Genomic DNA, 23,214 nt, shown 5'->3' with positions numbered 1-23,214 from the left:
GAAAAACTGAGGATTGATTTATAATACATATAAGAGGTTAAAACAAGTAGAGAATAACTATTAAATGTAGTTTAATAGATAATTTGAAGATCATTTGTTTTCTAAGGATTAAAAGTTTAGTTATAAACATGATCTCTTCAAAACTGAAGAGGAGAAGATGGGATTAAATTGTAACATGAAGGATTTGAGTAAAAAAACAAACACATAACTCAGAATAGTTTTTTTGCAGAATTTTCCATGGGCTATAGAGAATATTATTTTGATGAGAAGAGGTCTTTGATTATGAATAAGGTTTTGAATAATGATGGTTGTTCAAAAGCAAGTAGGGGTACAATGCCTCTTTAGTATTTGTTTTGTAGTATGTAGCTTTTTATAATTGTTTAGTGTTGTAGTTTTAGTCTGTATTTGGAACTTTGGGTTTGTATTTTTAATGTGCTGAATAAATTTGACAATATTGTCAAGTTTTACAAGGAAACAAAACATGTATTTTTAAAAATCGCATTTTTACTTTTGTAGGTATATAGGTCAAAAATGATACTTGGCGGCCGGGCGCGGTGGCTCACGCCTGTAATCCTAGCTCTCTGGGAGGCCGAGGCGGGCGGATTGCTCGAGGTCAGGAGTTCAAAACCAGCCTGAGCAAGAGCAAGACCCCGTCTCTACTATAAATAGAAAGAAATTAATTGGCCAACTAATATATATACAAAAAATTAGCCGGGCATGGTGGCTCATGCCTGTAGTCCCAGCTACTCGGGAGGCTGAGGCAGGAGGATCGCTTGAGCCCAGGAGTTTGAGGTTGCTGTGAGCTAGGCTGACACCACGGCACTCACTCTAGCCTGGGCAACAAAGCGAGACTCTGTCTCAAAAAAAAAAAAAAAAAAAAAATGATACTTGGCAATGAAGACTACTATTTAACATTTTTAAAAGAGAGCTAGGAGAACTTTTAATTAGCCTCATTTCCATTTCTTTAAATATATCTGCTTTTATTATGATAAATTGTGAAAGAAATGTTCTTAACGTGTATTACACATGTATGATATACATCTGCTATCTTGGTAATTAGAAAATATTGTCTTTGCATCTACTAAAAACATGTTAAGAAAGCATTGCTTATGTGAAATATATTAAAATAATAACCTCCAATTATGTTTTTATGTCTTCCATTGTGACAGAAGTGATGGTGAAAGTTCATGTTGTTGATCTAAAGGCAGAATCTGTAGCTGCTCCTATAACTGTTCGTGCTTACTTAAATCAGACAGTTACAGAGTTCAAACAACTGATTTCAAAGGTAAGTTTTAAAATTGGTCAGTGAATATTTCTGAATGCCTGGTATGGTACAAGGTACTGTGTGATATTTAATAAGATACAAGCTCTACCTCAACAAGCTAACATTTATAGTTAGAAGACAACTACAGTTAGGAAAGAAGGACACTCAAATAGAAGAAACAGAGCAAAGTATGGAAGTAAGAAAGTTTGCATGTAACAAACTTACAAACAAGAAAGTTTGTGAGTGCATGTAACAATAACTTGTGTGTTTTGGCTGTATCATTGTGAAATATAGGTTTGGAAATGTAAGTACAGATTATTAAGGGATTTAAACAGTAAACACAAAAGTCTGGGCTGTCTTTGGTGTAAGCAATAGGAAGTAGATTTTCTGTTTGTTTTCTATTTAAGTATAGCAGCGGATGATCTGAGCTGTGCTGTAGAATTGTGACTCTGGTGACACTAGTATTGCAGATGGATTGAGGGAGAGTCAGGAATGGAGATGAGACTGTTGAAGTAATTCAGGTGAAGGTATGTAACTGGGAACGAGAGAAGGCGTAGAATTTGAGAGTGATTACATAAGTGGAATCGGCAGGACTTAAAATTGGTAAGTGTTGGGGTAAGGCAGAGAAGCACGGATGACCTGAGGGATTTCAAACCTGGGTAACCAGAAAGGTTGTGATATATTAATAGAAATGGAGGAGGAAAGTGGAGCAGCAGACTTGACAGGGAAGGTGACGAATTAATAAATATTGGCCCCATTATGTGAGGAAGTGATAAAGAACATAGCTCATTCAGATTTTTTGAGCTGGAAAAATATAATGATGAAAACATTCAGATTTCCTTGGGCAAAAGTAGTAGTCCACTCCATACAATATCTATTCAAGGGTCCTGAACTCCTGGGCCACGTTAGGGACCAGGCCTCAAAGCTCCGCCCATCCCTGCTCCCCGCCCACCCCTGCTCCCCACCCAAGCTCTGTGGAAAAATTGTCTTCCTTGAAACTTAGGAAACTGGGGCTGCACAGCAGGAGGCAAGCAAATGAAGCTTCATAGCTTCATCTATGTTTACAGACTGTTCCCAGGTCTCCATTGCTTTCTAGCATTGCCGCCTAAGCTTGGCTTCTGCTCCCCGCTCTCCCATGGAAAAATTGTCTTCAGTGAAACCAGTCCCCAGTGCCAAAAAGTTTGGGGACCACTGCTATACTCTATAAAATCTTGAAACACAAACAGGCAAAATTTTGCAGGGTTTCTGAACCTCAGGTTGAGATCCCTTGGTATAGTGGATTGCAGGTCAAGAAATTGAGTCCAGTTTTTAGTCATTCATCTTATACTCATTTTTATCATCTGGGGTTTTTAATACCTGTTTAACAGGGTTGTGGGAATGGTAATAAAAAATAAGAATTGGTGGTTATTATATTTAAAAAAAAACAATGACTTCTAATGCTTTGCCAGGAAACAAAGCATTTTGCAAAGTCATATTTTATGATTAAATTGCTCATAAATGCATATTATGTTAGTGTAATTTGTTCTGCATTATATTTAAAAAATGTAAATGCCAAATTTAAAAACAGTTGAGTTTAATCTAGATTGTGAACACTGAGGTATACTATGAAGGGAACACCCAATAGCCCCTTCCCTGAAGAAGCTAATAATCTTGGTGAAAAATATGTCCATAGAGAATAAAGGCGATCACAAAACATTGTGTCAACAAATACAGTGTTTTACAGTATAACTAGGCTGCCTACCAATTAGGTATTCATAACTGATACCATTAGTTGGTATTGAAAACAAATTGTGTTTTAAAATGTAAATTTTTTTATCTGCTTCTTTCATGTGAAATTCATAAAATGACTCCAAAAATTAAGATTGTGGAATTTCAGAATAAATTTTACTTACTAATCTTATTTTATACAAAGGAAAATTGATTTAATAAAAGTATTAATACCTGTTCACAGAATACAAAAGAGCCTATCAAAATCCATGGAGTTAAATAGGTGTCAATTGACATCAACTCTCAAAAAGTCAGTTATTTAGTTTCTTTGGAATGAAATCACCTCATTTACTTGGCGAGCTTGAGAGACATAGAATTTCTAGTGAAAAATCCTGAACTTTAAAATAGTTTCAGAGGATACATTAATAAATGGTACTTTTCTTCCTTATTTTTGCTGCATAAATAATGGATACAACTAATAGTTTTTGCCTTAGATTTTTCAAAGATTTAAAAACCTCTACTAAAATTATTTTTCTCTCTGCTACTTTTAAGAAGAACTCATCAGTGTCTTGTTTCCCCATATTTCTAAGTCAAACAGAATTATTTTTGAAAGAGTACTTTTTATTAAATTGCTTTTATTATAGGCCATCCAATTACCTGCTGAAACAATGAGAATAGTGCTGGAACGCTGCTATAATGATTTGCGTCTTCTCAGTGTGCCCAGTAAAACCCTGAAAGCTGAAGGTTTTTTTAGAAGTAACAAGGTATGTCTTTTACTTTTTCATTGCTATTTTCTATGCTGTTTAGTAATATTAAATGAAATTATGTTCAATATTATAAGCCTGGCCTCTAGAGCTATCCACCGTCTTCCTGGAGCTTAAATTCTCACATCTTTGCAATAATCACCTTCCTTTGTAGTCAGGTCAGATCAGGCTTCTTTCTGTCCTCACTGGTTTTCCCCTTTCTGCCTTTGTTCATGCGCACCCTACCTGGAATGTTCTTCCTCCTCTTCTCACATTTTTGTTCTCAAGCTCCAGCTTAGTCCTCCTGCTGTGGTGAAAACCTTCATGACTATTTCTACCTACAGTGATTATGTCCTTTGAATTTTGTTCATTCTTAAGCTTCTCCCATAAAACAGTACTTCATGGTAAGTCAGAGGCATGCCCAGTCTAGAGTTAATTACAATCTTGGGTTCACCCAGCTTTATTCCCTTTGCCTTTTCATTTATCTTTGTTAGAAAGAAGAATGTTCATGTTGATCCTCTTGTTTTATCTTTTTTTTTTTAAGACGGAGTCTCACTCTATTACCCGGGCTAGCGTGCCGTGCGTGGCATCAGCCTAGCTCACAGCAACCTCAAACTCCTGGGCTCAAGCAATCCTCCTGCCTCAGCCTCCCGAGTAGCTGGGAGTACAGGCATGCGCCACCATGGCCAGCTAATTTCTTTTTTTTTTATGTATTTTTAGTTGGCCAATTAATTTCTTTTTATTTTTAATAGAGATGGGGTCTTGCTCCTGCTCAGGCTGGTTTTGAACTCCTGACCTTGAGCAATCCACCTGCCTCCCAGAGTGCTAAGATTACAGGCGTGAGCCACTGCGCCTGGCCTATCTCTTGATATTATTTTGTGTTCCATCATGTGTCATTTTCATATGTGTTTGTTTCACATTTTCATATGTGTTTGTTCCTGATGTCATTAGTTCACTATAGATAAGTTTTCCTTGTTTGCTGTCTTTTGTTGCCTTGTCCAATCTCATTCATTTTAGTGCAGTCTAGTGTTTTATCTCATTTGATCCTTCTTAGTATTGTTTTATTAATCCTAATGTATAATTTTTATTCACTATATTTTTTTCTAATACTTTTCTGTGTGGGGTTGTGTGTGTAAAACATTCAAATATCTAATCTGCCATATATTGTTTTAGAGTAAGGAGTACAGGAGGAATCTAACTTTGGTTTTTCCCTTAAATCGTTTTTCTTCCTTAAACAGCTAATAGTCCTGATTTGTAACATTTACTGAATAGAACAACAATAGTTATTTTTTAATGCAAAACGCAACATGTTATTGATAATTGCTGAATTTATGTATAGAAATTTCATTTTTTTTTAAAAACTTTATTATGGAAAATTTCAAATATATACAAAAGTAGAGAGAATAGTGTAATAACCACCTATTTCCCCATCACCCAGCTTCTACAATGATCAACTCTTCCTTCATCTATATTTAACCACCTACTTCCTCCAGATTATTTGATAAACTTCCCCAGCATCATATCTTTTCATCTATAAATAAAATGAAAATATATCTCTTCAGGATGAGAATTCTTTTAAAAATATAACAATTACATTATATACCTTTAAAATTAAAAATGCCTTAATATTAGCCTAGTATCTAGTGTTCACAGTTCATTGATTATCTTACAAATTTTTTTTCTGTAAGTTTCCTGTGTCCTTTTTAGTTGGTTGTTCCCTTGTAATTTATTTTTTATAAAACCAAATCATTTGCCCATTAAATTTTTCTATGATCTGGAGTTTGGTTTTGCATTCCCAAAGTATCTTTATACATGTTTCTCTATCTACATTCATGCTAAACTTCGATTTCCTAAAGAGAAAGATGTATAATACAAAAATTTCTGAAAGTAGACAGCCCAATAAACAAGATGTGTGTTGGTATGTCTGTCTGTCTATCTACTCTATCTTCTTAGCATAGTTTTATGACTAGTTGCAAAAATATCTGAGCCTAAAATTTGTTTCATTTAGTCTCCAGAACAATGCAGTGTCCTTTAGAAACTTTATCATCACAAATTTTATAACTTACTATGTACTGTCTTATATTGATGTGATATTATGATGAATGAGAATGTCCCTAAAATTAATGATGTAATATAATTTTTTGACTTACTATTTAGGTGTTTGTTGAAAGTTCTGAGACTTTGGATTACCAGATGGCCTTTACAGACTCTCATTTATGGAAACTTCTGGATCGGCATGCAAATACAATCAGATTATTTGTTTTGCTACCTGAACAATCTCCAGGATCTTATAACAAAAGGACAGCATACCAGAAAGCTGGAGGTGATTCTGGTAATGTGGATGATGATTGTGAAAGAGTCAAAGGACCTGTAGGGAGCCTAAAGTCTGTGGAAGCTATTTTAGAAGAAAGCACTGAAAAACTCAAAAGCTTGTCACTGCAGCAACAGCAGGATGGAGATAATGGGGACAGCAGCAAAAGTACTGAGACCAGTGACTTTGAAAACATCGAATCACCTCTCAATGAGAGGGACTCTTCAGCATCAGTGGATAATAGAGAACTTGAACAGCATATTCAGACTTCTGATCCAGAAAATTTTCAATCTGAAGAGCGATCAGACTCTGATGTGAATAATGACAGGAGTACAAGTTCAGTGGACAGTGATATTCTTAGCTCCAGTCACAGCAGTGATACTTTGTGCAATGCAGACAATGCTCAGATCCCTTTGGCCAATGGACTTGACTCTCACAGTATCACAAGTAGTAGAAGAACTAAAGCAAATGAAGGGAAAAAAGAGACCTGGGATACAGCAGAAGAAGACTCTGGAACTGATAGTGAATATGATGAGAGTGGAAAGAGTAGGGGAGAAATGCAGTACATGTATTTCAAAGCAGAACCATATGCTGCAGATGAAGGTTCTGGGGAAGGACATAAATGTATGTACTTCAAAAGAAAAAGGGTCCTTGAAACAGCATCAGTTTTTCTCTCCATTTATTTAAATATTTAGTAAAGTATTAGGTACTGAGTTCTAAGATTACCTGTAACTTTTTGGATAATAAGATTGTTTTCTATTGACTTTTCTTCCATTGTTGATGTAGTTATAGTAAACAATGTTCTTAGACCTATGCAATACATTTAAATGATAATTATATCAGAACTCTGGTGAGATAAGAAGTATAAAAAATAGTATTCGGTTTTAGGACAGAATTAGGATTAAAGTACTAAAGTAAAAAATTAGGGAATGCTTTAAAAAGTAAATAATTCAAAAAGCCCAGACACTTTAGAAAATTTGATATTCAATGCCCAGGAAAATTTTGTTTCTATATCCTCACCCTTCTCTCTACCCCTCCTTCCAACACCCCCTCAAAAAGTACATAATTAACTGGGAAAGTCAGAAAGAAAAAAGAGCATTTTTTTTAAAAATGTTAATTTTGCAGTAACTCAAGGCAAGGTACAAACTAGAAATTCTGATGCATAAATTTCAAAAAGATGGAAGAGATCTATCAATTTGGGCATTTGGGATAAGCAGCAACAACAAAAACTTACCAACATTGTATGAGACTTAAAATAAAAGAACTTTTCTAAAACCAGCTAAAGAATTAGCAAGTTCTCAGGAGACAAAATCTATCTTTTTTTTTTTTTTGAGACAGAGTCTCACTCTGTTGCCCTGAGTAGAGTGCCATGGCGTCAGCCTAGCTCAGAGCAACCTCAAAGTCCTGGGCTCAAGCAGTCCTGCTGCCTCAGCCTCCCAAGTAGCTGGGACTACAGGCATGGGCCACCATGCCCAGCTAATTTTTTCTATATATATTTTTAATTGTCCAGCTAATTTCTTTCTATTTTTAATAGAGATAGGGTCTCCCTCTTGCTCAGACTAGTCTTGAACTCCTGAGCTCAAATGATCCACCCGCCTCAGCATCCCAGAGTGCTAGGATTACAGGTGTGAGCCACCACGCCCGGCCTTACAGAATCTTTCTTCAGGTGTAAAACGGAAATAGCTAAAAATCTAAATGCTTTCATTAGTCTTTACAAAGCAAATATTAATATTACTCCTTATATTTTTATATATTACTTTTTAAGGCACTTACTTGTTCTCACTTAAAACTTCTCTGACCTTAATAAAGCAAACATTGATATCCTCATTTGACAGATAAGAAAACTGAAGCTCATAGGGGATGAATGCCTTGCCTTAAAGTACATATATAGCCAGTAAGTGGGACCATTACTAGAATTTAAGGCTTCTGATTGAATGTACTTCTTTTACCTTTGGGAGAGAGTCCCACCCTTCATTCATCTACTCATCCAATTAATATTTCCTGAATTCATGCTAGATGCCAGGCCCATTGTGGCTATTAGAAGAAAAGATGACTGAGATACAGACTTATGCTTCAGCTAATGGAGAGAGGAGGTGCACAACCAGCCACTCTAAAGTTGTGTTATGATGCTTATAGTCTCAAAATTCTATTTTTTAAAAAGAAGTAGTAGAAATATTGAAATCAGCAATAAAAGTATAGAGATTTGTGTTTTTAACTAGTTAGATCCGAATAACATCTGAAATTATATGACATCCTTATGTATATCTTGCAGAAACACAAGTGTGAAAATGTGGATTAGCTGGCCAAAATGGAGACAGAAATCATATTATAATAATGCTTTAAATTTCTGTGGAACATTTACCTCCTAGGGCTCATTAACTTGCATTATTTCATTTCGTTCTCTTAACAGCTCTGTGAAATTGTTGTTATGACAATTTTAATTGATGAAGAAAATGGCTCAAAACATACTAAGTAATTTGCCTAAGGTCACAAGCCAGTAGGCCATACTGTTGGAATCAGACTCAGTTATTCTGATTATAAGCCCCATAACTGCTCCTTACTTTGCTTACATTGTAGTAAGAAAAATATTATATTTAGGAGCTACTCTGCTTTCTTACCATGCTCAACCGATCAAGGACATTGGAAAAATTAAAAATAGCTAGCTCCTTTTCAGGGAAAGGTTGGAAATTTCTTTCTTTTAAATGGTTTGTTTTAAAAGGATGTGCTGAAAATTTGGATGATAGTCTCAACTTCAGGAAGAATTCAGTGGGAATGCTTAGAATTATAGTTTGAAGAGTCTCATTTCCGTCTTCGAATAGTAAAATCGTTAAAAAGGAGATTTTTGGCCATTTAACCTTTTGGAAATTCATGCTAAGCTAATTTACTAGTGTTCATTGGAATAGTAAACATGGTGATGAAGAGAAGCCATTTGCTACAACTTACATATTTAGGTGTTCAGAAGCCATACAGAAAGCTTGTTTGAAAAGAAAAATGAAGACGCTGGAAAATGCCTTCTCATGTTTAGAGATAGGGGAGCAGGAATGGTAGCCAGCAACCAGGTTTTTCAAGAGTCTGTACGAAGACTAGTTCCTGGCAGTTCCTCAGTTGTCTGAAAGTAGGTACTTGGGAAAATGTGGATGACGAATGATAATACAGGTTCCTCAGACTGATGAAATGTCAAGGTGTAATAGGTAAACAAAGAATTTGATATCTGAAGAATGACATACTATGTGCAGTATAGGCAGTTGAATTAGAAATAATTCAACACTACTTAAAATGATGGTCTTTAAGCTATCTATCAGTTATAATCCAGGAGGTGTTTCAGATAGTAATTATAGACCATTCTCTGAAGATACCATTGGGATAAGACCTGGGAATAGCTTGTAGGCACTTGGGTATATACAAGAAAGTCAGATTAAATAAAGATAATAATAATGCATTTGCATTAAAATTTCTTTATACAATTTGGTTACCACTGCATTCAAAAAATACATAAGAGAAAGGAAAGAAAAAGGCAAACCCTAAAGATATTGTTAGGTTGTACTGTGAAGAGACTGGATTCTTCAGTCTAAAGAGATAGGAAAAATGGTATGATGGTAATCTCTAAAACTATAATTATAGCCAGTAAATTAAACACTCTTTGCCAAGGCTATGCTAAGCATTTTACATGTGGTGACTCAGAAACACAATATGGGATATAAATACTATTATTTCCATTTTATAGTAAAGGTAACTGAAATACAGAGAGGTTAAGAAGTGAAAGTCACAAATCTAATTATATGAGGAAGAACTAGGAATTCATTCAGGCTAGACCATCTAATTCCAGAGCTACTTTGTCATAATCACCGTATTAGACCATATTATAATTAGCAAACATTTGTGTCTTCCTCTGGCATAACACTACTAGAAGTTAGAAATAAACCAAAATGGCAATAATAGCTTGTATTTAAATAATGCTTTAGAATTTACTATATTTGTCATAACAATAATGTGAGATTGGTACTATGATCCTGTGGGAAAACTGAGGCTCAGTGAGATAAGAAGACTTAACTACAGCCATTTATCAGACTAAAATGACAAAACTGAAATCCAGCCATAACCTTTTAATATCTAGTCAAGTAATTTGTCCATTACACCTTTTTTTTTTTTTTTTTTGAGGGTCTCACTGTGTTGCCCAGGCTGGAGTTCAGTGGCGTGATCATAGCTCACTGCAGCTCAAACTGCTGGACTCAAGTGGTCCTCCTGCCTTAGCTTCTTGAGTAGCTGAGACTCAGAGACAGTGTCTCACTATGTTGCTCAGGCTGGTCTTGAACTTCTGGTTTCTAATTCCTAAACTCTAGTGATCCTCTGGCCTTGGCTTCCCAAAGTGCTAGGAGCCACCATGCCCGGCTACCATTACACCTTTCTCTCAAGAAATGTAGTACCTTGCTAGATAGCATAAATAGAGGCTGCTTTGCCAAAAGTTGGATTATTAACATTTAAGGGCATTCCTTAAAGCTTCGAAATTGGCATTTAAAAAAATTAAAGGTAGAGAGTAAACAAAGTTCCTCACTCTCTTTATAATTTCTTCTAATTAGTACTTGTCACATTTTCTGTGATGAACCTATCTGTATTTTATAACCAGGGAAACAGTGAATATTAACTTACTTGAAAAGTCCACTCAGAAAAATTCAACCCACGACTTGGGATGAGCCACTGATGTAAACCGGGTGTGTTTTAGGGTCTCATCCTTTATTGTTATAGATTTCACAGAAAAAGAAGACCTTCCATAAGAGGAGACTTGGGTCTATAGAGGGACCATAGGCCTCAGGCAACATGGTAGCACTGCTTTATTCTAAGAGAAAGAGACAACTAAGTTATGTTTTTGCTTTTTGCTAGAATATGAAGAACAGGGTAAATAGAAGCATTCCAGAAGTATCCTCATGAGTGGCTTATAAAATAAGGGACAAAGATTTAAAATAATAAACATTAGGAAAAAATTAAGTTCATCAAAGATAATTCTATTACAATGCCAAGAGAACTTAAAGTTACGGCTGGAGGAGGTGGTAGTTTCTGATTCATTTAGATACAGTTCCTGTTACAGCCCAAGCACATGATAAAACAGATATCTTAGTATGCTAGCCTTGACTTTTTTCCTAGTAAAAATCCTAGAACTAGATAATATTACTAATAGTTTTTGAGACAATTACTGTGAATTTGGCAGTGTGCAAAAAGCACGATAAATGTATTAGCTCATTGAATTCACACCGCAACACTGTGAGCTAGGTTCTATTATTATCTCCATTTTTCTGATGAAGAAATGGAGGTATGGAGCCTAGTGACTTGCTCCATGTTCCATAGCCAATAAGTACGCGGAGGAAGTAGGGTTGGAATCCCACCTCTAAATGTATGTATTTTAAAAGGGTTCCTGGAAGTTTGGCTTCAAACTCAGTGACCTAAATAAATAAATAAGCACTTAAATAGCTCAAAACATTTTAAGCTGTCAAATCATACCTGTCATAAACTCTGTGTTTTTTTGTCCATTCAATATAGTATATTAGCTAAAAATCTAACTGGAAAGGGGTACTTCTTCCTTCTGATAGTATAATAAGTATGTTATCTGTTTTATTTATACTCAGAGGTTTGTTTTACATTTTTGTTCCTGTTTTGTTTTGGTTTTTTTGTGCTTAGGGTTGATGGTGCATGTTGATAAAAGAATTACTCTGGCAGCTTTCAAACAGCATTTAGAGCCCTTTGTTGGAGTTTTGTCCTCTCACTTCAAGGTCTTTCGAGTGTATGCCAGCAATCAAGAGTTCGAGAGCGTCCGACTGAATGAGACACTTTCATCATTCTCAGATGACAATAAGGTTGATTAGAATAATCTTTGAATAATTAGAGTCTGTTTTAAATGATAGATTTGAGAACATCTTGCACTACTTCCAAGTAAGGTGAAGTAGATAATCTAAAAGGATCACTTGAGGTTTTGTGGTTGTTTGGGTTGTTTTTTAATTGTTGTTTTTCTTCATCTAACAAGCACTTGTTAAATGTTAACTTTGTCAGTTACTGTTGTAGGTGCTGGGGATTCAGAGGTATAAGATACTCCTGTTCTCAAAGAGTCCATAATCTAAAGAATTTTGAAAAGCAAAACTAAACAGTGGGACAAAAATGGATTGTTTGTTTTGCTGAGACAACATATCTAAAAAAATGTTTTTAATTTATAGATTACAATTAGACTGGGAAGAGCACTTAAAAAAGGAGAATACAGAGTTAAAGTGTACCAGCTTTTAGTCAATGAACAAGAGGTAAGTAATTCATTTATAAGTAATGTAAGATTACTTTTTGTAGTACTAACAAGATACAATGCAGAGACTTTATTACTGGTTATTTCCTTTTATTTCTCTGAAGCAGGGGTCAGCAAATTTTTTCTAGGAAATGTTTTAATTTTGGAAGCCATAATGTCTCTGTTGCAATTACTCAGTTCTATCATTGTAGCACAAGCAGTCATAGACAGTAATAAACCAATGGGAATGAGAATGACTATGTCCCAATAAAATTTTATTTATGAAAACAAGCAGCCTTGAACTTGGCCCTCAGGCCATTGTTTGTCATGTTCCTGCTTTAACGTGTTGCTACAAGTGCTAAAGTGAGGCAAAATTTTCCTGTTAATAAAAAGACATTTTTCTGTGCTTGCTTTCTGCTTTCATTTTATGCTATATGTGGGTAGTAGTTGACCTATAGAATCTGTAAGTACTTTTTGTGTTCAGAGAGTCATTTTAGTATTTAACAAGCATTTATATAGTGTTTATTGTGTACTCTAAGTGCTTGTTGTAAGTATTAACTCATTTAATCCTCATCAATGAGCTCTGTAATATAAGTACTATTTGTTATATTATTCCCATTCTATAGTTGAAGAAACTGAGGCACAGAGAAGTTAAGTGTGTTGGTCAGAAGTTAAGTGTCAGGTTACACAACTTGTAAATGGTGGGTTAATGATCTAAACAGGCTGTGTTTTTTAAAGAGTAATCAATAAAATATTTTATTTCCTATTGTATGCAAGACTTGTGAATACCCAAAAGAATAAGACAAAGATCATATTTTTAAGATATTTATAACATTTTATTGGGGACCTAGACAAATATAAAAACTGTAAATTTTTCATAGAATGCCCTTTTTTGTACAACAGATATTTTATCTGGCACCTATTATATCTCTTCCGTGTGACCGACCCATGCAGTCATTTTGACTTACATGTTCTGAGTTTGGGGTTTGTGGATACCATGTCTTTCTTGAAGCAATTGATTAATGGATTTGGGGAATTAGAATGCTTTTCCCTCATTTTAGTCCTTAAAGTTCTTTTTAGTTTCAAAATTGTGGTTATTTTATTACAAAGAGGGAAATATCTGAATGCATTATCTTATTTAATCTTCACAATGACCCACTGACAAAGATACTGTTTCTCATTTACAAATGTTAAAACTCAGGCACAGAGATGTTAGGTAAACTTGCCCAAGATAGCTGAACTAGTAAGTAATGGAGCTGAGATTTGAAACAAGGAAGATAGACTCCTAAACCCAGGCCCTTAATTGCCATACTGTAAAGTGCAAATAAAATGTTTCAGTAGTCCTTATTTTAATGTGTAATTCCAAGCTCTAATTGATTGTTTATTTTTCTAGCCATGCAAGTTTCTGCTAGATGCTGTGTTTGCTAAAGGAATGACTGTACGGCAATCAAAAGAGGAATTAATTCCTCAACTCAGGGAGCAATGTGGTTTAGAACTCAGTATTGACAGGTAAAGTAAAATTTCAGTGTCATCAACAATTTGAAGAAAGACTATGTGGTCAATTGATATGGACTGGGTATGGTTTTTTAAAACTAGAAGAATTAAAATTCCTATACTGGTCAGAATTTTAGTACTGCAGATTAAATTAATAGGACTGAGCAAGAGTGTTGGAAGTTTGTTTGAATTTCCTCTGGAGGATTCTAAATTTGAATTACTGGGAGCATTTCATTACATTTTCCCAAAATTTTAATGAATATCCATTAGACTTTTATATTTGAACATAGTTTGTTTTTCCTTGATCTCAGATTAATGTCAATTTTTTAAGTTAAGAATTTCAAATTATAGTAGTTTTAAATGTCTTCTTATCACATTTGTAGGTTTCGTCTAAGGAAAAAAACATGGAAGAATCCTGGCACTGTCTTCTTGGATTATCATATTTATGAAGAAGATATTAATATTTCGAGCAACTGGGAGGTTTTCCTTGAAGTTCTTGATGGTATTTTCAATATTTTTGTGAGGAAACATCAGAAATACTCTAGATTCTAGAGTCTAATAGAAACATAAAGTTTTTAATCAAATAATGAGTCATGAGGAATCTAATATACATTATAGTATTTTTGTGTTATATTAAGCATAAAGATATTGTTATTATGGATTGATGTGATTCCTTCTCATGTTTAATCCCTGGAGTTTTACTTTCTTCTCTTGTGTCCTGCTGTAACTGCTTAAATTATTTCAGCTTTCTCCCATCTTTCTCTGGGTCTCATTTGCCCTTTTTTCTTTAATTTCAGAATTTTATTGGGGTACACAAGTTTTGGCTACATAATTTGCTTTTGTACAGTTTGAGTCTTCATCTGCCTTTTAAATATTTCTTCTTTTCTCTAGTTTTGAGAATACTTCTTTTCAGGGAAATTGCAATTTCAAAGTTAGATTTTTAGTACATTTTAAGGAAATCCTAATATTGTCTTAGCCATGTTTGTTATTTAGTTTCTTTTTTCATTATGTCTTATTTTGTATTGAGGCTGTGGTACTGATAATTTATTTGAGATTTGAGAACAATGGCTATATTAGTTTCCTAGGCTGGGTGGCGTAAACACTAGAAATTTCTTATCTCAGTTCTGGAAGCTAGACATCTGAGATCAGGGTATTAGCAGAGTTGGTTTCTTTCTGAGGGCTGTAAGGAAGAATCTGTTTCATGCCTCTTCTCCTGGCTTCTGGTGGTCTGTTCACCATCTTTGACAATCCTTGGCTTATAGATGCATCACCCCAATCTCTGTTCTCATCTTATACGGTGTTTTCCCTTTGGGCTTGTCTGTTACTATCCAGATTTCCCCTCTTTATAAACCACTAGTCATATTGGATTAGGGACCACCCTAATGACCTCATTTTAAGTTGATTACCACTGTAAAGATCCTATTTCCAAATTAAGATCACATTCTGAGGTAGATAGGGATTAGGACTTTAACATGCCTTTTGGTGCAGGGGCCATGGAGGGGGACAAATTTCAACCCATAACAATGACCTAGAAGAGGTCCAAGCAGTAGGCCTATTTGTCAGAGGTATTTGTCCAACCTCCTAGTTTTCATTATCAGCCATGGTACCTGTAAAGTATTGGGGTTTTTTTATTTTTTTTTGTTTTTGTTTTTTTTTTTGGAGTAAGCTGTGGGGGAAAAGTTGGCTTTTGAGAGATCATGTTAAAGTGAAAAAACCAGTGCTATATTCTTTTTTTGGTGTTAGGAAAATTTTAATTTTCCTTTTTTTCCTGTGGAAATTAAAGTATCAATTCTGGATGTTTTAAAATAAGATTATGCTAGTTTTTAGAGGGTTCAATATCACTAATGCCTCACCTGTTTAGGGCTATTTCACATCTAATTTGGTTTAAATTAAATGGTTGAAATTCTGATTAATTGACAAGTTAACTGGGGAGGCAAGGAACAACCAGGACACTATCTACTGTGGTGTGTAGGCAGGTACTCCAGATGTGATTTCCTTCAGTGTCTGAGACTTAGCAAATAATAACTTTCTGGGCATGCCGGGAAGAGATCATGAAAGATACAAATGTCACCCTAGTGAGGAAGTACTGGATATGTATTAGCTGGATATGGGTTAGTCTGAAAATGGTCCTGGATGTTTGGTGCCTGCATCAATATTATTTCAGTATGTTCTTGCATCAAAATAATTGAGTAAGAAATATGTGATTAAATCCAAGAAACATCTATTGACCGGTAATTTGCCAGATACTGCTAATCCCTGGTGCTACAAAAATGAATAAAAACCATTGATTGTCCTCCAGATCCACACAGTCTGTAGAAGAAGCAGAACTCCACACCTGTCATTCTAAAATGATAGGTACTAAGGGACTGAATCATTAGAAGTTGTTGTGTATATCAGAGAGAAAAGTTACAATTGAGCTGACATTTGAAAAGTGACATAATTGAAAAGTGACAATTTTGAAGAATCAGCAAACTTGGGAGTAAATGAAAAGAGAAAGATTAATAATAGCTTGAGTAAAAGAAGACAATAAAGTGAAGATGATTTGATCATAATTTTAGATTGGCATAGTAATCAAAGGAGAAGCAAAGCTTGGAGATTCAGAGAAGAGTGATTAAAGCAGTGTCCAGCAGGAGTCAGGTTGCATGGAATCAGGAGTACTGGTTGAGGATGGCTTGCAAAGGGGAGAAATTATCTTCTGAGACTGGAGGGAAGAGAGTAAATATTCCATTCTCAAATACTCTTTGGTGAATATCTACAATGTGTAGTGAAAAAAATTTTTTAACAACAAAAAAGAAAAACTCCTTGGGATAATTGGGCTTTTTGTGCCTACTTTTTAAGAGTAACATTTGAAGTAAATCTTTTAGTTTAGTGAGGCAGTATAGGAACAGTCAAGTTATGAACCTGTAGAGGAAATAGAATGGTGGTCTAATCTTCCATATTCTTAGGGGTAGAGAAGATGAAGTCCATGTCACAGCTTGCAGTTTTGTCAAGACGGTGGAGGCCTTCAGAAATGAAGTTGGATCCCTTCCAGGAGGTTGTGCTGGAAAGCAGTAGTGTTGATGAATTGCGAGAGAGGGTAAGTTCATTTTAAATAAAATGAGCTAATACACATTTTTCCTTATGTTGCATAAGAGACAGCCTAGGAAGCGAGTACCAAATACTGATGCAGCAACCTTTCTTGGTCTCTGTTACACCTTGTGCCACACTCTGGTTGTTTCTTAACTCCTGATGCTTTGAAAATTTACTTTGGCTCCTGGTCATTCAGAAATGAACCCTCACTTTCTGTTACTTAGATCAGCTTTGTCCTAAGTAGTTAGTATTAGTTAGAAGTTACTAGAGTAAATTGCTATAAGTCTAAAAAAACCAGAAGAAATAGAATTGAATAGAGAATCCAGATGAAGGTCTATTTTGCATTTTGTGTTTTAAGGTAGGGAATTTAAAGATCTTTGGGGAAAAGGTGAATTTTTCAATCAGTAGTACTAGCACAGTGGGCATTTTAAAAAAATTTTATTTTTAAATACTTCACACCTACCACAAAAATAAATTCTAAATGTATTAAATTTATGTAAAAATAAAATGGTAAATGTACTAGATGAAGATATTTAAAATGTTAAATATTAAAAGTATTCTCATAATCCTGGAGAAAGATATTTGTAAGCATAATACCAGCAGCCAAAAAAAGATCATATAAAAGCTTAAATCTTCTGAACATCCAAAAAAAAAAAAAGTACTTAAAAAACAACTCATAAACAAAGCTAAAACACAAGAAACTGTGCTTCTTGGGCAGGAAATCATTGGAAACATTGATTATGCTTGATGTCCATAATTTATAAGGAGCTACTACCTTAATAAGAAAAAAATGTAACACTCTAATTTTTAAATAAGCAAAAAACAATAGACAATTCATAGAAAAAAGAATACAAATTAAAACAAAAGCATTATATTTTACTCTTAAATTGGTAAAGATTTAGAAAATCAAAAAATACTTAAGAGTTGTCAAGGTGGGGTAAACACTTAATATGATATACTTGTGATAAGTATATAAATTGATATTTTTTTCAGGGTTCAGTTTGGCATTGTTTGTCAACATTTCAGATGTACAGTTCAGCCTCTAGGAATTTGATCTATAGAAGTATTTGCAGAGATGTACAAAGATATTTATGGAAGTATACATCATAGCATTGTAACTGGGAAAAATCGAAAACAGTCTCAGCATACATCAATAGGAAATAAAATGGTATATTGTTCAGATATTGAAGAGAGTGAAGTTACTTTGTATCCTGTTCTTCTATATAGGCTGTATAAAATTACTGTATAGAAATATCTTATAAATAAAACTTACATGTTTTAGAAATATGTGAATGTAGTTTGTATATGCATAGGAAAAAGTCTGGAAGGAATATACTAACTTCTTATTTCTTGGATGTGGTATTTGCAAGGTGGCCAGAGGATAGAATTACGCCTTCCGCTTTTTATTCTAATTTTTTGTATCAAACATATTTTTAAAGACCAAGCTATTTCTGTTTGTGGAGTAAAATAACTTTTCTAAGCAAGTTTATTTTTTTAAATGAACTCTAATAAAATGTTGTTTTTGCTTTTTTACAGCTTAGCGAAATCAGTGGGATTCCTTTGGAAGATATTGAATTTGCTAAGGTAAAGCCCTGAGAATGTTTGCATCTGTGTATTAGTGTTATGAGAAATGTGGCTAATGGCATGATTTATTCATTCATACTTTTTTTTCTTAGGGTAGAGGAACTTTTCCCTGTGATATTTCTGTCCTTGATATTCATCAGGATTTGGACTGGAATCCTAAAGTTTCTACCCTGAATGTTTGGCCTCTTTATATCTGTGATGATGGTGCAGTCATATTTTATAGGTAATATTCATGATGTTTTTGTTGCTTTTACTGGTAAAATATTTTTGGTATGTATAAATACTTTATGTAAATATGTTTAGTATTATTATGATATAATAGAGGAGCATTAACCGATAGAAATACAATGAGATCCAGACATGATTTGAAGTTTTCTAGTAGCCACATTAAAAACAGTAAAAAGAAACAGGTGAAATTCATTTAAACAAATTTTTATATCTAGCACATCTAAAATATTATCATTACATGCTATTGATACAAAATATCATTTATGAGGCCGAGGCGGGCGGATCACTGAAGGTCAGGAGTTTGAAACCAGCCTGAGCAATAGTGAAAACACATCTCTACTAAAAATAGAAATTAATTGGACAACTAAATATATGTAGAAAAAATTAGTCGGGCATGGTGACACATGCCTGTAGTCCCAGCTACTCGGGAGGCTGAGTCAGAAGGATTGCTTGAGCCCAGGAGTTTGAGGTTGCTGTGAGCTAGGCTGACGCCACGGCACTCTAGCCTGGGCAAGAGAGACTGTGTTTTTTAAAAAAAAAAAAAATCATTTACGAAATATTTAAGATTCTTTTTCTGGTACTGAATCTTAGAAAAACATTGTGTGTTTGTTTCCAGCACATCTCAGTGTGGACCAGGAATATTTCTTGTGCTGGTGGCTTTGGTGTTGGACAGCACAAATAGAGAGGAAAAAGAATAGTCATTGAATCTGAAAAGTTATGGGTTCAAATTTAGCTGGTTATTTACCTAGCTCCTCATGTATAAAATGGTGACAATGATGTCTACCTTGCAGGATTTTATAAGAATTAGAGCTATTGAATTTAAAACAACTGGCACAATGGCTATTATAAATAGATGTTCAATACATAATAGCTATTATTACTACTACTAACATGGAAATTATTCTATGCCATTTTTACAAGTGAGCAATGTGTTAATAGGATAAAAACATTAGAAATATAGGGCACCCTAGTATATTAGATTATGTAACGTCACCAGTTTCAATCAAATTGCATTGTCTTGCTGAGTAGCATCATAGTATTCGAGTGTAAATTGAGGCAAATGGCCCTACTTGTCTAATGTTTCATTAATATTTTAAATATAGGGATAAAACAGAAGAATTAATGGAGTTGACAGATGAGCAAAGAAATGAACTGATGAAAAAAGAAAGTAGTCGACTCCAGAAGACTGGACATCGTGTAACGTACTCACCTCGTAAAGAGAAAGCACTAAAAATATATCTGGATGGAGCACCAAATAAAGATCTGACTCAAGACTGACTCTGCTAGTGTAGCATTTTCCCTGGGGGAGTTTTGGTTTTAATTAGATGGTTCACTACTACTGGGTAGTGCCATTATGGCGGGACATGGTTGGGGTAACCCAGTGACACCAGCACTGATTGGACTGCCCTTCACCAATCAGAAGCTCAGTGCCCAATGGGCCACTGTTTTGACTTGGAATCATGTTGTGCACTATAGTCAAATGTACTGTAAAGTGAAAAGGGATGTGCAAAGAAATAAAAAAAACAAAAAGCAAAACCTGCTACTAGAAAAGTGGGAAGGGGAATGAGTAAACTTCTTTTATTGTGGACAAATGTGCACATAGCTGCTAGTAAAACTAGCTTTCAAACAGGATGCTCATAGCTTAATAATAAAAGCTGTGCAAAGGCCATGAATGAATGAATTTTCTGTTTATTTCACTGATACACACATTACCTCATTGACAATTCAGAAGTAAATGCAACGTATGTTGACTCTTGGAAAGCAGCAAAAATAAGAGCTGAAGAAAGAAATTCTTAGAACCAGCCGTAACCCAGTAAAGAATTGTGAAGTTGTGTTTTTATTTTGTTTCATTTTTGCAAAGTATTAAGAACATTATTCTGGAACATCAAAAGTTTCCCTTAGACCACTTCCCACAGGTGGCAGCTCAGATTGCTGCAGTATTGTAATTTTAATTGATTGTACTTAAGTTGTGGATGTAGAGAATATGTTTCACTCGTTTATTCAGCATGTAAATAAAATTGCTCCTGTTGAGTTATCATAATCGCAGTTCAACTATTTCCCATGGTTATTCTTTTCACATCTTCATTATGTACATTTGTGTACATTGAGAAGTATAACAATCTATGTAAATGTAATCCTCAGTGAGGTTCCTCAGTGCTGGGTCCCATAGGATTGTATTTGCTCTTGTTAATGAGGTTTTTCTGTTCAACAGCTTCAAATTTTTTTTCTCTTTGTACATTTATTTTTGAAGATTTATTTCAAGTTTGAATCTTCTAGAATGCTTGTAAGTCCAATTTTAATTTTTAGAGTCAATTTGTAGTTACATGTAGTTTACCTTTGGGGAAACGTCTTAACATCTTATTGAATAAACTTGCTAGTAAGGTCAGGTCATGGTACAGACTGATGCAATCAACATGATTTCATTGCAAAGTCTATTTAGAATCAGCAAGTTTTTGCTTTGCTAAATAAAAGTACTCAATGAACACAACTCTACATAAATTTTGAAATACTATCTAATTTATAAAAATCAATAAAAAGGTTTTGGTAAAACTTTTTCATGCCAGATGCTGTTTACAACAATGAACATGCCAATAAAACATTTGTTCATTCTGTTGTGTTATTTTAGTCATTAAACTTGTGGATGAAGAATCTGCGTAAAGAATAGATCTGTCATCTTTAAATATAACGTTTTGTAACATGTATATTGAATAATTATTTCTATGATAAAGGTATATTTACAGTAAATTCTCAGATGAAAAGATGTTAATATCTAACTTTGGGGGAATCTTGTCAATATTTCAAAATAAGATTTTTACCCTTTTTTCTTTTTAAGAAAGATAAAATTAGAAAATAGTGTTAGCAAATGTTGACTCTGCAGTTTGAATATATGTAATTATTGAGAATTCATAATGTCTTAAAAGTCTCTTGGAATCCACAAGGAAAAAAAATCTTTTCTAAGGTATTTTTCTGGCTAATTTTTATTCCATGTAAACTCTGTAGCATTCAGCTAAATTTGATTGAAGTAATGTTGTGAGTTTGCATTAGTGGGATTGGTGATATTCTGAGAAGAAAATTTGAACCATTTGTGATGAATTGTCTTTCAGATCACTTAGATTTTCTGATGTAAGAGGACAGCTATTTGGTTCTGATACAGGCCTGCTTACTTGGGAGACGGGTTATTAGGGTTTCTGCTTTTAAGGACTGACTTCCTATAGCACAGAGGAGGCAGACTTGTAAACACAATGGGCTTTGAAGTGTGTTTTGGTTTGTTTAGTTTGGTTTAGTATTCCTGTAAGAGTAAATGGTAAAATTCTTTTCATACCTGCTCCTTGGTCTGTGCCTTCTGCTCTGTTTTTGTTTGTTTGTTTGTTTTGTGTTAACTGCTACATCTAATTGCAGGCATATTACAGATACCAAGAGTAGAGAAAATATATTTCATTATAGAAAAGAAAAAATAAAAGCTTCTTGCTTTTCAGTGCCTGATAGAGTGAAAACAAGGTTTCACTTTAATAATTTCAGTAAAGGCTAACATCAGCCTCCCTGAGCTTCAGAGAATCAAGTGAGCATCTATAGCCCAACAGGTTGAATATGACAAATGGGGATCAAGTGCCCTGTGCCCAGGGGCAGTGGAGCCTGGTGATTGCCTATCTCCTGAGGTAGAGGCAGGCCACATGCAATAAATTGCGTCTCTGCTCCCCACAGGGCATGCAAAGGTTTTGAAGAGCTTTTATATAGGACAAGAGGTTGTATCACTCACTCACACCCCATGAGAACCAAGTACCTGCATTCCTGATGCAGGTGCTTAAGGCAAGGGGTGCATTCTGGCCAAAGAAACAGAAGCTGTGGTTTCAGGACCATGCCATGCTCAGCCAGTCTATACAGAAATTTGCTAATTGAAAATCCACTTCTCAAACTAAGGACATATTTGTAAGGAAGAATAGTCATGATAGATAAAAGTAGTGCGTGAAGGGGCCCTAGAATGTTGGTGATCTTTTTCATAATGGAATGGAAAGTACTTTAAATTTCTGAGAAGATGGGGTGAACCTATGCCTCAGTCAGAAAATAATCGAAAGAAATAGCCATCGGTTTCCAGGCCACAGTTAGGAAGGGTATTATGGTCTGTCTATAGTCTGAGACAGCAGAAGAGAACTACAAACTTACACTGTGGTCTGAGCTAAATGAGTGCACAGCATCATAGCATTGCAGTGTTGTTACTAAATCTGGAAGTGACCTGTGAATGTATGGAATACAATAAAATCTTTTATTCTGGTTCATTCGCTAGTATTTCCTTTTCAATTGGATACTGTAGTCCTCCCTCTGGATTTTGTTTTTTTGTTCAGCGTCAAGGCCGTAACCAACTCTTGCACTTGAGACTTGCAAATTGTAGTCTACAGTACAGTACATGGAGTCTACTATGATCATGTGATTAGACAGTGTTAATTTTCACCACTTGGCTTTCAGAAACATCAAGAACACTAAACAAACTCAAGAATGCACTGAAGCACAGATTACCATTTGGAAAGGAATGCAGCCAGCCGTGGGGGTCAACCTAGGA

The 23,214-nt window shown here is 34.8% G+C and overlaps 1 protein-coding gene across 3 annotated transcripts in view; it reads left to right on the top strand.

Moving 5' to 3' along the window:
• USP47 (ubiquitin specific peptidase 47) overlaps window positions 1-20,326 on the top strand; it is a 109,171-nt gene extending 88,845 nt beyond the window's left edge. For 2 of the 3 annotated variants that reach the window (XM_012785702.2, XM_012785685.2), the window contains 11 exons: window positions 1,170-1,285; window positions 3,616-3,735; window positions 5,872-6,649; window positions 11,696-11,871; window positions 12,226-12,306; window positions 13,678-13,793; window positions 14,162-14,280; window positions 16,724-16,854; window positions 18,384-18,431; window positions 18,524-18,654; window positions 19,763-20,326. In XM_012785702.2, coding sequence (XP_012641156.1) covers window positions 1,170-1,285; window positions 3,616-3,735; window positions 5,872-6,649; window positions 11,696-11,871; window positions 12,226-12,306; window positions 13,678-13,793; window positions 14,162-14,280; window positions 16,724-16,854; window positions 18,384-18,431; window positions 18,524-18,654; window positions 19,763-19,937 — 1,991 coding nt within the window. In that variant the 3' untranslated portion in view covers window positions 19,938-20,326. The remainder of the gene's footprint in view (window positions 1-1,169; window positions 1,286-3,615; window positions 3,736-5,871; window positions 6,650-11,695; window positions 11,872-12,225; window positions 12,307-13,677; window positions 13,794-14,161; window positions 14,281-16,723; window positions 16,855-18,383; window positions 18,432-18,523; window positions 18,655-19,762) is intronic. The other variant, XM_012785692.2, reaches the window with a different exon arrangement.
• Window positions 20,327-23,214: the final 2,888 nt, after the last annotated feature.

This window comes from Microcebus murinus, chromosome 4 (assembly GCF_040939455.1).
Source record: "Microcebus murinus isolate Inina chromosome 4, M.murinus_Inina_mat1.0, whole genome shotgun sequence".
In the NCBI taxonomy this organism is placed as follows: Eukaryota; Metazoa; Chordata; class Mammalia; order Primates; family Cheirogaleidae; genus Microcebus; species Microcebus murinus.
Note: the sequence above shows the minus strand (reverse complement) of the source record. Positions and strands in the feature narration are given on the sequence as shown.